The sequence below is a fragment of the Siphateles boraxobius genome, unplaced genomic scaffold (genome assembly GCF_051911475.1).
Source record: "Siphateles boraxobius isolate OS27281-9 unplaced genomic scaffold, OSU_SipBor_1 41, whole genome shotgun sequence".
NCBI lineage: Eukaryota > Metazoa > Chordata > Actinopteri > Cypriniformes > Leuciscidae > Siphateles > Siphateles boraxobius.
This window is the reverse complement of record NW_027509042.1, coordinates 1,323,803-1,338,176: the sequence shown is the minus strand read 5'-3', so window position 1 is coordinate 1,338,176 and position 14,374 is coordinate 1,323,803. Positions and strand designations below refer to the sequence as shown.

Sequence of the window (14,374 nt, the reverse complement as noted above, 5' to 3'; positions counted from 1 at the left end):
ACAGAAGGCATGTAGATGAAGCGGTGTTGTGTTTCAGGAAAGGTCTGAGGTGATCTATTGAGATGCAGAGGTTTCTGCACTGCTGCAGTGTTGTAATGCTCCGTCGACTGGATCATTTGGGTTTTCTTTAGCTTCAGTCTCTGTTTCCCATTATAATGTGCCTCTGTAGCCTGGCAAAATCTCCAAAACAGCAGTGGACAGAGCGAAATCACCCTCTCCATCATCAGCGTGTTAAATATTTGATAAAGTCTTAATTAAATAGCAGCGTCTATCACCCCCGTGGGGATTTTCATTAGGTATTTGTCGTAAAACATGGGAATAACACAAGCCGGCCTACAATATTGCATTCTTTTCCGCCTTTCCTCATTTCAAATCCTCCCTCGGTCGAATAAAACATGCACTTGAAACTATCCTCTTTTTTGGCGTATCAATATTTCAGCAGTAATAAAAAAAACCTCTAACAGGAAGACAAAGAAAGCTGGGCAATATCTCAAGAGCTGGAGGATACAAAAATATTTCTCCCTGTCTGTTCACACAGGGAGAGTTTGATCAAAGAACGGAAACTCCTGGAGTCTTTTGTGTGCATTAGCGCATATGGAGATCATATGATCAACATCACATCTGTTCCCCCAATTATGAGCATAACAATAATAAGACAGAACTGCAGAGTGTCCTGGATTTCCTCTGACTTTGCTGCTTTCCCTAATGAAATGAGAAAGCACAATAATCATGCCACAGCAGGAGGGAAATGCATCTTTTACCTGACAAGCGATGTTATTGGCGGATGGACGTGAAGCGGTCTCCTTGCTGTAAACGGTGCGACCGGGTCTCGTCTGAAGAGATGTCAAACCACAGGTCATGTGGACGTCTTATCCTCTTTACCTTTCTCACTGCAAAAAATGCTTTTCGTACTTAGTATTTTTGCCTTGTTTCCAGTCCAAATATCAAACATTTCTTAAATCAAGATGCATTTACTAAAGTAGAAAAATGATTAGATATTAAGTCTTATTTTCTGGGGAAATAAATAAAAATGAGTTTTTGCTTAAAATAAGCTAAATTATATCTGCCAATGGGATCAGAAAAATAATCTTTTTTTTTCGGTTTAAATTAAGATTATTTTTCTTACCCCATTGGCAGATATTTCTGCTTTTTTAAAGCATCAACTCATTTATTTTTTATTTATTTCCCCAGAAAACCGGACATATTAATCTTGTCATTTTACTCTTCTAGTTAATGCATCTTGATTTAAGAATTTTTATATATTTGGACTGGAAACAAGACAAAAATACTAAGTAAGAAAAGCAATTTTGCAGTGCTGCCTAAAATATTTAGTCTTTGATCAACTCTTTTCATCGGTGGCCATTCACAATATTGATTATACTGTCTTCATTACTTAGTCTTCAAGTAAATAGCATCACTTTGCAGCCCTCGAGCCTAAAAAGACTGCAAGGATGAAAATCTAAAGAGCTTTTCATACAAAACTTTCGGATAAAGACACTACAGCTCTGGTGAGCTTCTTTGCTTCGACTGTCCACATATTAGGCTCTTTCTAACTGAGATAACAAGTGACTGATTTGGAGCACTACATAGGGAACAACTCACAATTAGCACAACACAAAGTAGACTTGACTCAAAACAGATTCTGACATTGATTCCAAAATAGTTTATGATTATAATATCCCTAAACTAACTCTGCTCTAGAAAACATAAAAATACACATGCATATTAACCCTGTAAAATCTGACATTTGAAATATTAGTCAGAAATAAATGTAATTTTTTGGAAAGTTTATTGAAGCGTTAGACAAAGTGCTAAATGTGTTTTTTGTTCAGTATCATGTTTGATACATCAGGCTTTTATTTTATTCAGAGGCACAAACTGAGTAAAAATGCAATTCAGTGCAGATGATGATATTTATATGGCCAAAATTATAAAATTGTAATGTAAAAAAATGGCATCTGTATAACAGTGTTGCAGACTACTTACATAAAATGCTTATAAATATCAGTTGTCATTCTATATCTGATAATAATACATTTAAATGCTTAGTTTATGATCAAAGCTCTGTAGTTTTAAAACATATAATGCAATACAATGATGACTGAGAGATGAACAAATAAACCTCCCTCAAAATCCTCATATCTGATAATCACATTTGAACATGATTTTTTTTTTAAACAAAATGTTTATGTTTGTATATATTAATTGAAGCTAAGTTGCTTCAGTCCAGTAAGTGTTCATCTTTAATTATTACGAGCAATATAATTACGTTTACTTTATTAAGATTTCAGATCAAAAGATTTTCATTATCAATCGCCACCGGCCTCGTGTCGTTCTCTCACGGCTCTCAGGCCTCGTCCTGCTCGCCACAGTGTGCAACAGGCTTATCAGCAGTTTTCATAATGTCAATCATTTAGAGACCTTAGATATTTGTGTATTAAATATGATCAAGTCAAATCTCACTTTGCAGTCCTCCAGCCACCAGTAAGACTGCCGATTTAAACTGGGTAAACCATTTAGACCAGGAAAAGACTACCATGGACTAACAGTTAGAGACTGAATCGGTATTTTAGTGGTGTTGCTAGCATGAAGTGGCTGCCGGAGCGGTTGAGCTCCAGGCTGTGTGACCTGCCACCTCTCGGGTCAGAACACTAACAAAGCAAACCTGTTAGCTGGCAGTCGCAGTGAAGGAGGCGAGCGGACACTCCAGATCTCTCACCTCTGATGAGCGCCGAGGCAAGAGGAGATACTGCAGTGCACACGGATCGTGACACCAGCGAATGTGAATAAATGAGACGTGCAGGTCAAAAAGTCAAACTATAGGACTACTGTTGTGCTGAAATAAGTTTTGAAGCATTTGAATGCATCTTGGGTTGCACTGAGCTCTGCAATGGGTGCAAATATTTTATTTAGCAGGAATATTTCATGAACACTCTACTGTTCAAAAGTGTGGTTTTGATAAGATTTTTTTATGTTTTTGAAAGAAGTCTCTTATGCTCACCAAGGCTGAATTTATTTGATTGAAAAATACAGAAAGTGTTTTCTATTGGAAAATATTGGAAAATTTAATTTATTCCTGTGATTAAAGCTGAATTCTCAGCATCATTACTCAAGTCTTCAGTGTCACATGATCCTTCAGAAATCATTATAATATTTGGAGTCACATGATCCATCAGAAATCAATATAATATTTGCTGCTCAAGAAACATTTCTGATTATTATCTTCAATGTTAAAAAATAGTTGTGCTTCGTATTTTTGTGGAAACAGACACATTTTATTTTTGCAGGATTCTTTGATGAATAGGAAGTTCAAAAGAACAGCATTTATTTGAAATATAATCTTTTGTAACATAAAATCGAATTGTCTTTACTGTCACTGACCCAAACATTTTGAATCATAAATGATATTATGTCAGAAGTCCTGCATTTGTTGTAAAAAAAGGATAATTGTGAAAATCTCAAGCAAAAGAAGTGACTATGTTATCAACGCCAGATAATTAGACAAGGGCCAGATAATTAGACAATTTTCATTTCAGCTCGAACCGCCAAAACAAAACGTTTGACATTCTCAATGGAGACTTCAACCTAGACATCTGCACATCGGGTCATGACAGCGCAAACCTCATCAGCAAACACAGAGCCTTTGCTTAGTTGAGATTCATTAGCTATACAACACTATTTCTCAAGCAAAAGATCAAAACATTAATAATCGATTCTTAAAGCTTCAGACTGCAATCAACATTCACATTCAAACACCCCTGACATTTAAACTATTACAATTCGTGAATAAAGAGATTTTGCATGAACATTGTGATACAATTTCAACCAGGAGTTTTGGCCCGTCAGACAGAGATGCTTAAGTGGAAGAAAGGATATGAAATGGAGACTATAAAAAGGAAACATTCAAAGTAGGACACAACTTTAAAATCCCTCTGAAGTGACTTGAAACGCGCAGCATTATTCAATGTGTTGATGTAATTGACACTGAAACAGGAAGAGAGGGCGGGGCATATCTGGCAGCTCCTCCCCTTTTTAAAATAGCCAATAGCGTTTTGTTTATATATCACAGCTCAGAGCCGTTGAGCTCAATAAAGCCGCAGTTTCCTCCTAATCCCAAACCGTTTCTACTTACCTCCTCCATTTCGCCAAATGTGGGTAAAAATCAACTGTGGCGGGTAACACTGTCAAATCATTAGCTAATTTGGCGTGTTTATTATTATGTTTACACACTTTGCTGGGGAAGTTCATGTACACCAAATCTGCGCATTCTGCGCATTCAACTCGTGAGTCATCATGATATTAAAAACAGTATTACGCAGAATCTGCTAGGGGTGTCACGATTCTCCAAATCCTCGATTCGATTACATTTTCGGTTCTAAGGTCACGGTTCGATTCGATTCTCGATTTTTACTTTTTTTTTAAGCACAGGTTGCTGTTGCTCCTAAAAAGCTGAAATCAGTTCATCGCGATCTCACACATCTCTGTTGTTATCAATGAAGCTGACTGCAAAATGAATCTTTCATAATATATAGCCTACACTTTGTTTGTTATAATTAGAGGATTTGCCAGCTTGCAGAATTCAGCACTGAACAAAAAGTCCGTTTTGAGCGATGAGGAGTCTAGCTAAATCGCTCAACGCTGCAAACATGTTATAAATAGAAACTCTGGCCTGTAAATAATTTCTATTTTGTTTTAGTTGTTCTTGTTGCTTTTCTGCAACAGATAAATAAAAATGTATTAGTTTTATATGTTTTATTCATAGCTATTTTTAGTTTGCGGGAGTCCCGCGAATCGTTTTATTCTCCCGCACACACAGAGTGAGTGCATTATCGCCCGCGCTCGCACTCAGCCATCAAATCTAGTCCCGCACCGCACTCTATTGCGTTGGGAGTGCACGTCTATAGATCAAGAGCCCGGCCCGAGGGTAGAGGATAGTGACGGGAAATATCGGCCCGGGTCGGGCCAAGTTCGGGCTCGGGGCCTCGGGCATAGAATCTAAGTTAGACGACACAGCCTTTCAACACGTGTGTTTTTTTTCCGCGCCGTGATGAGTCGTTCATGAACGATCCGTTCATTGCCTCTGTCATGCGACAAATGAACAACAGACTCGGAAGGTCGAGTAATTAATAATGTTTCCTGTAAATTATTTTTGACTGCATCATAATGATTTCTTAATTCAGAATATGATCAAGATTGCGTAGGTGGATGTGTTCGGGGAATTTGCTTGTTAAAAGTATAACATTTAAAGCCCCTGAAATGACTAGAAAAAAGATTAGTTAATTTTGATGAACGAGATTGAACAATAGAGTCGGTAAAACTTTCCATCACGGGCGCGACATGGGGGCGTGGCAGCATCGACGATTCCATTTTTTATTTTCGATTTTTGAGATTGTGAGTTAATTTCTATCGATTTCAATTTAAAATCGAAATCGTGACACCCTTAGAATCTGCGCATATCTGGCTTACTTGAACATACACGTCACTACTTTACAAATAACAGCGCACTTGTACAATTGCATTGAAGCAATAGTGAAGATTAAAAAGCATTTGGTTAACAGAAAAGACACTGTTATTTTCCAACATATTAATTTTTTTTTTAATTTCTTTGCACTGTATTGATCTGTCTGCCTAAAATAAAATTTTGGTGAAAAGATGAGGATGAAAGAGGAAGGGAGGAGATGGCTGGATGAAATGATTTTATTGTTCCAGTTCTGGATTCCCAACCCTAAATGATGAATAAATAATTGTTTATTATATGTTGGCTTTAAATTAAAAGTTTCACCTTCCTTTCAAACACAAAAGACTTTCACAAGAAAGTGAATGTTCCTGCATGAATGTTTGAGCGGTTCGCCCAAGCCTGCAGGAAATTATTTCTACACGTTGAGACATCCTTGGCATGCACGTTACGAACGCCGCCTGTTCAGCGTCTCAGCTCTACACGTTCAAATCCTATCAATCAGTGTTCGCCGCTTGTCTGAAGGAAGAGGCTGGCAGCCTTTCAAAGCGCAGTGGAAATCTTTCCACTTTGCTGCGCTGCCCATATGGCGGGATGTTCTTGTCGGTGTTCGCCGTGTAAAAACTCTCTTTCCACTGTTCATTTTTTCTGCCCTGCTGCCTTTCCCTGCAAAGAGACTTCTAATATTTATCGACTCGAGGTTTACATATGTCTGGACTTCATGGCTTAACACTGAAGGGGGGGGAATGGTGCAGTGGCCTTTTCGGCAGGAAATATTGCAACTTTCACTCTCTCTTACAGCTCTCTGCAGATGAGGGACTGATGCGTAGAATTAACCTTCACAATGTTCGTGTTTCTCCGACAAGCCTTCTGAGGTTTGAAAGTCTAATGTAAATAGCATAAGGTCGCCAGAGGCTTCTGTGAATTCAAGTGCAGTATTTCCTGGAACACTTCTGAAGACATTCTTACAAAAAAACACAAGACATCTGCAGAAGAAAAGACTGGTGTCATAAGGAAGCAATATTGGGCTTAAAGTTAATGGCTGCAATTAAAGCTATTAAATTAAAAGAATGAACGAGATACCAAAAACCACTTTAGCAGGAACAAAGGTTTAGCACCAAAATCCATGTGATTAAAGACAAAGAATAAAAGAAAAATGTCTCTATGCATCTAACTTCGCTTTGGCAGGACTAATTTTTTAAAGTCGCTAATGTTCAAACTTTTTGACGAAACTCAACATGAAACTGAACCTATAACGTGACATTTCCAGGTGAGTTTTTGTGTTTGATTTGCCAAATTACACTACACAATAGGGGGTAAAAATGTGAACAGGTTGGTATGAATGTACAGTATTGCTCAAAATTCTATTTGTAGCGAAAATCTGCACACTTTTTTGATCTACAGTACATTAAAGGGGTAATGAACTGAATTTTTAATTTATTTTAGTATGTTACCGGAGTATAATTTTTAGAATTTAGAAATTATTTAAAAATAAAAGGCCAGTATCTACCCTGATTTTAGCACTCTGAATGAAGGGGCGTGTCGGCCGTGAGACTTCAATGTAAACGCCCACCGATGTGAACATTTTGCATATGAAATAAGTATTACATGTGGAACTCTCTCTAAATGTTTTACTACGTTTTTACCATTACGGCTGTTGAGATTAACTATTAATCATGAAAAGTGTTGATTATAGCTTTATATTTAGATTGTGGCATGAAAGGTTCCAGTGAACATTAGAAAGATGACAGACAGTCCGTTGAGCGCATCGATGCAGTGATCTCGTCATTGCAGCTCAGTTTCTGCACTCTCACGAATGCTTTTATCATAACTAACAGTGCAAACACAATGTAAATAAGAGATTCGTTGATTATAACTGGAGTTTTGGCAAGAGTCTAGAACTCAGTCACTGATAAACTCGCAGGTGTTTGACAGCTCCAGCGATTAAAGGGAGCGTTCTTTGATCACTTTCTGTATATAATTTAATCACAATTTAAATAACAGATTATTTTCATGGTACTAAAATTAACAATGTGAACTTGATTGTCAAGTCAACTGCTTGATGTACTGATGCATAAACAGCAATAAACGATTTTGAGAATGTCTGACTGTGCATGGATCATATCAGAAATAACTGATCACAGAGATTAGTCATTAAAATGAACGGTTAAATACATGTTGTGGCATTACTGTTGGGTCCATATCTTACAGTAAAAGACTGTTTTCAAAGCCTGCGCCAAGATCTGACTGATTTACCAAAGTGAAATGTAGTGAACAAACAAATAAAAGACATTGACATATTTGAATGCAACATACAAATAATAAATACACATAAATAAGCACTTTCACAAGTAGACGTTGATTTGATTCTGCAGAGCACGTCTTTCGTTGCAATCTTACGTCATAATGTGACAAAATTCCAAAACTACTCGTTTTCTGAGCTTGGATTCAATAAAAGCTGGTTTGGGACTAAAAAGGAAGTTTTGAGTTCTGAAAATTACGGGATGTTTTTACAGTACAATGACCTCTTACATGTCAAAAGATCAAGGAAATTTTGATTTCTCAATTCATGGCCCCTTTAAATGTTATTAAACTGCAACACACATTATGCGGCATATAGACATTTATAGTTTTGCCACGTAATACAGACACATAAAACGTAGGGCTAAGTGAAATTAATTTTACAAATGTATTGAAGTGAGCTGCCAATGAAGGGGCCAAACATTTAGAAAAAATATCATTAGCAGATTAATCAGTGCGAAAGGGATTGTTTTAAATGACCGTTACTGATAAAAGGCACGTTGGTCATATTTAATTCTATATCACCCTAATTAAAGTCTTTGATACAGTGAGCAATAGACATACAAAACCAGAAGCCCCTATTAATAGTCTCGGCTCATGACTTCAGAGGGAGCCATGACTCTGGGTAATTTTATTAATAAAATCATCTCTCTCCAGAATACCCCTTCCATTTCCCATATCATCCTTTAAGGCTCCCATTTAGACATCAGCTCCTCTTTTCCTGGCACATACACACACACACACACACACACACACACACACACACACACACACACACTCTTAATTACTGCTGCACAAGTCTCTACATCACACTACGGCTGGGCAATACAGCTAAAACAATTAATCAGATATATACGTGAATTTTATATATATATATATAGATATAGATATAGATAGATATATATAGATATATAGAAATATACTACATAAATATATGTAGTAAAGAAATATCACTACCATTGTTTTGGGATGGTTTTCCAGACTGTTTTTGCACTGAAGGAGCATGGAAGTATAATAAAATAAAAACAGCAATATTTACCAATCCATTTTTAATTAAGTACTTAATATGAAAAATGCTATGCAGATAACACATTTATACCATTTTCAAATGATGAAATTGCAAAGTTATCGATTCATTGCAAATGACTGTTTGGACTTGCATTTGAAACTTGAAACTGCATTTTTTGCTACTGAAGTTTGCATCTTGACACTCTTGGGAGATCACAAAACAAATCAGATAAAACAGATTTAAAAATAGCATTAAAATTATTGCAATTTTCAATATAAATGTTAGTTATCATAAATATTTTGTGAATAATATTGCCCAGCCGTGCACCACTTAAAAACAAACTTGCATACAAAATCACTTTTAGATTCCTCTCAAGCATAGCTAATGTAGCCAAACCCAGGCATATTCCACCGAGGTGATAACAAGATCTTAAAAGAACCTGTTTTAGTTTGACCCTCATAGATATAGAAGAAATTCAAGCCTTAGAGCCAAACTTGTGGTTGATCTGTCCTAGTCAACTAGCCAGACGCTATCCGCACACTTAAAGCATTTGAGAATTGCCTCATTTAAATGCACAGCACATGCATCTCTCTTGGCTTTCATTGTGCTGCAATATATTTTCCCTTGCATAGAAAAATAAGCAGCAAGAGTGCAACCAAAAACACTTACGTGACAAACATAAAGCAGTCCTACCTTTCCAACGTAAAGTGGCTCCGTCCCGGTGTATTCCTCCACAACGAAAAACTGATTCCAAACCCATCCTCTCTTCACCCTTTCATGAGACATCGCCCATTGCTCAGGACCTCTTTCCGTCACCCCAACACTAGTCCTTATGGTCTGACCGGACAGCCATCCACAGCACTGCAAAATTCCCAGAGTCACTGCCAAAACCTGAGCTCCTCCTCTCCAGTGGGGAGCCATGTTTGAAAACTCTCTCGTCTCTACATGGGGCAGAAGTCAGAAATTCGTTCAGGATGAAGTTTTCTTCCCAACTGCCTGATTGCTTGAGAAAACTCCTTGACTCTGAGGTTGAGGAAGGTAAACGAGAGTTCACTGATGCTCAATGAAACTATAAATCCAATAGGTTTTGGTCATTTTGTTTTTCTCCAATCGAAGGGGCCACTGGGTCCTCAAGAGGGCATTTAAGAGGAGTGTTTCTTGAAAAGACGAGGCAGTCTCGGCGATACACAGCTATAGCTCCTCCGTTTTGAAATCTGTGTTGGGTTTTTTCAATGATAGGGTACCAATCACAAAGCCATTGAAGACTTATTTCTTCTTCAGTTGAGTTTTAAGTTGAGGAGCTACTGATCAAAACTGCAGACATCAATTCCATTGTGAGTCTGGAAATCAATTAACACTCCACGCTAGTGGCATTAATAAAAAGGATGTAATCCAATTTCCTCTATACCTTTTCATTTCCATGTATGTACATTTCACATCCAAAAAAATAAATCCTCAAATTTCATGGTGCAAGATGTTGCTCAAAGTCGAAGGCATCATTATCACAATCTAGATGTCGAGATCCAGAGGTCGCAGACTCTTATGCGTCACCGGAGCTTAAAAGGTACTTGACCTGCAGGTTTGAGAGTTTGACATTGGTGAGATCATGTCAACCTCAGCACCTGATCACCTGCAACACAGCAAAGATAATTGATTAGAGGAGCAAGAGAGCATATCTAAATAGCCATGCAGCTTTTTCAAGTTGCAATAATCAATAGTGAAACAAACTGTATCGATTCTTGGCTTCTTGTTATTGCATTCTCATTCTCGTTAAACAAATACATAATTCAATAAGTGCCACAGTGAATTTGCAGTCCTCTCTCTCACACATAAAGTGATTTTAAAGTGGTTGCGGATCTAAACTCTTTGACTTTCTCTCGGATTTCTTAGAAATGCAGCAAGAAAACACACCCTCATTTAGGCGATCTACCTGAAAAGCATTTCTGAAGGCAGAAACTTTGTACTCAGCAAGAATCCGGATAATGTGTTAAGCCCAAGAGCAATGTCTTCTGTGTTAGGGAGCCAGGTGTGGTTGGAAAAGGAAAAAAGGGAGGTTTATATATCATGAACTTGAGCCCAAAGCATCTGTCTGCCGAGTTGCGGCCCATGGCGGCTTACACTGGGGGCTATCTGATTAATTGCATGAGGGAGCACTAATTGGATAAAAGTATTAATCAATTAATTCAATCCATTAGAGCGGCAGCCCTAATGCTTAAAACAAACACTGGTCAGGAAGGTGAAGATAAGCTATGGCCCTATTGTGCATCAGCCAAAGCGCCATCGGGCAGGGGAAATGATTAATGGTCTTTGAGGCTTTCAGAATAAGAGAAAAACAACAACATTTAGCATTGCTGAAATGTCACAACCTCAAGGCTAAAAGATCACAGCTCCTGCGGACGAGCGTGGGCCAAGAAAGGCCCTTCAGGATATTGGTTGTTTAACCTTTGGCAGACAGTTGCAGACGGAAGGCTGATGTTAAGTTTGCGTCATCTAGCTAAGACGTTCTTACTGAAACCTCTTGAAACAGAAACAACCTTCTAAAGAAGGTAAAACATTAAACACTACTGAGGAAAAGGGGATAAAGATTTGCACAAACAACTGACAGCAATATGCATTAAGACTAAACATACTGTAAATGGTGAAAAACAGGACATTGACAGAAAGCTGTCTTGAAAACCTGGAAAAATTACCACATACTGTATGTTTTTTTTTATGTCTGAGTGATAAAATCACCTCATTATCAGCATTTGGGAAGACAGTTAGGCCTGGTGATCTTCTTTTACCGCAAACCGTGAGTATCGAGAGAGACAGGCTAAGCGCGAATGCTTTCGTTATCATGCTAAAAATACCATGTGCAATTTACACAGTAGTCGGTTCCAACCTATTGCAATCTTATTGCACAATACCCACACTAGCACTTTAGCAGATGGTAAATAGTGAAACACTGACTTTTGTTTTGATCATGTCTCGTGCATTTCCTAAAGATAAACATGCAGTTTTCACCAGGGTAGCTTATTGAGCTTATTAGCCACCTGCAGTACGGATTCATGCTTGATTTTTTAGCTTATGCAATCTAGCTTTTTTAATAGGGATATTTCTATTTACCAAAGCAAAAGTTGACAAAGGTTTTCTGCATTAACTGTTATATTTTATTTTTTGATGCTAAGGGGTTGTGACATGCGTGACATTTAGCTACGCTTCAACTAGCATCTCAGGTCAAGCGGTGATTCGGGTCACACTTTGCATCTAAACGCTCAGGATGGAGAAAAATGAAGTAAAGTTCAGTACAAACAACTGATCCTTAAAATATGTACACAGTTTAGAGCATGTATGGCTGATTACCAACAGAAAACATCAGAAAGCCCCCCAAAAATCTCTATTATGACTTCAAACCACAAGGCCAAAAAATGCCAATCAAACGAATAAGTCAATCAATCAAAAGCATAAAAGAACCAGCTTTTACATTACATTGATCAAACGTAATATTTTCATGTTTCCAATTAGTGTGAAGTGTTCTTGTCTTAAGAGGCAACTTCAAAGTAATGTTGTTGTTTTCTTTTTGCCTCAAAGAAAAACTATTTAGGGCAAGTCAAGATTAGTTTGTTTTTGACTATCTAGAGTTTCCTGCAAAGGCCTGACCAAGTACATTTGATAAATAATAAACTATTTTTATCAAATATTTTCTCTGGTTGAATGCACTCCTCTGAAGTAGTTTTGCTCAAAATGCTCAACCCTTTGGCGATTAACAGGGGAAAAAAGCAAAAGCTAGTTGAAAATTTTTCCTCAAACTATCCTAGTAAGCTTCTCATTGTGCGTTCTTGAAATTTTCATGATGAGTATACAAAATTCGGCCCTTATTAAGATGTAGTATGGAGCATAAATGAATTGACTATAAGGGTCTGGCTCCTCAGGGTTGGCCATTCTCTTGGCTAAGTAGAACGACATAAATTAGTAAGTTTTCTGTGGGAAGGCTGGTCATGTAAAGCCGAGCAACAGGCCGGTCTGATACAGTCGTAATGCCTCCGCTACCACCCAAAACGCTATTGGCAAGCCGGACGCACTCATTCGTGACCTATTAGGTCGTGGATTGATTATAAAACATGGCTGCTACTTCTCATCAGACGCCAGCCAGAGAGCAGAGGCCATGACAGTCGGCAACCGGAGCCAGAGAGGAGACTGATCACCGGCGAGTGATTGGCTTCAGGCCAGAGACCGAGAAAGAGACCATACCTCTCTCTCTCATCCGACAATCTCCTTTTCACCTGCACGACATCCATCCCTTTAATGGGAATCACCAACTGCCTTTTAGCCGCTCCGGCACAAACAACCACAACGCTTGTAAGGAGAAAGCACTCTTATATATGTTTTACTTCCAACTTTGGAAGAGCCGGACCGTCTTTGTCAAAAACGTTCAAGTGAGAAAAGATCCAAAAGATCAGACTGATTAAAATCTGGGAGGGTTTTAAAAGGAAAAACAGTATTTGGAAACTAATAGCCTGAGGTTAATAAGCTGAGCTGGCCCGCTTCTACGGCTGTGCGATGTTTTGATGTGTGATCCGATTATACGTTTGCCAAACACTCCCCCAAACATGTATCAATGCATGAAAGCTCTCATCAAAGCCAAAGCACATGGACTTCTAATGACTGTGGTCATTTAAAATGAAACCACAGCCGGAGTCAAATACCCACACCTTGACTATTGCAATCTTTAAAAATCTTTAAACAAAAAATAATCATGTAGAAATGACATATATGTGACATATAATAATGACGGCTGATTAAGAAAAACCTAACCAGGCCACACGAGCACAACTATAATATGTGCAATAAAACAAAACAAAACACAGGCTTTAAAGTCCACAACAAATTCATTCAAGACTTCACTTCAGTCATATGGTGTATTTCTGAGTAGAACAGAACATTCAATGAGATAAGTAATGACATAATAAATAATTAGATTTACATTTATTTAGCACTTTTCTGGGTACTCAAAACACTTTACATAGAAGTGGGAATCTCCTCACCACCACCAATGTGCAGCTCCACCTGGATGATGTGACGCAGCCAGAACACACACACACACACACTCACACACACACACACCAGCTTACTGGTGGAGAGGAGACAGGAATGAAGTCAATCAGTATATATATATATATAGGGATGATTAGGAGGCCATGATGGACAGAGGTCAAGGGGCAAATGTGTCCAGGACACCGGGGTTAGACCCCTACTCTTTTTCCAAGGACATCCAAGGATTTTTAATGACCACAGAGAGTCAGGACCTCGGTGTAACGTCTCACCCGAAGGACATGATTTTAGAATCACCATAAACAACATCCTACAATAATGAGTAAATAGATATTTGACTAGTTGGGTTACCATTAACCAATGACCAGCACTGAAAAGCACAAAAGGAAAGGTCATTAAAAAAAAAAATGTTTTCGGTGTAAACTAAATATTTGCACCACAGTTTATTACTGTTTATTAAAGTTAAAATTGATCAATTTAAATAAAAAATACAAAAAACTCTAGCATTTTTTAATTAAAAATACCATATCATTTAACATTCAACTTTAGTGTGAACTAAATAGTTACACCACAGCTTT

The 14,374-nt window shown here is 37.9% G+C and overlaps 1 protein-coding gene across 1 annotated transcript in view; it reads right to left on the bottom strand.

The window, feature by feature from the left end:
- cdh22 (cadherin 22) overlaps positions 1-14,374 on the bottom strand; it is a 222,704-nt gene that overhangs the window by 107,355 nt on the left and 100,975 nt on the right. Inside the window, exon 2 of the mRNA XM_077197694.1 lies at positions 9,459-10,395. Coding sequence (XP_077053809.1) covers positions 9,459-9,686 — 228 coding nt within the window. The 5' untranslated portion in view covers positions 9,687-10,395. The remainder of the gene's footprint in view (positions 1-9,458; positions 10,396-14,374) is intronic.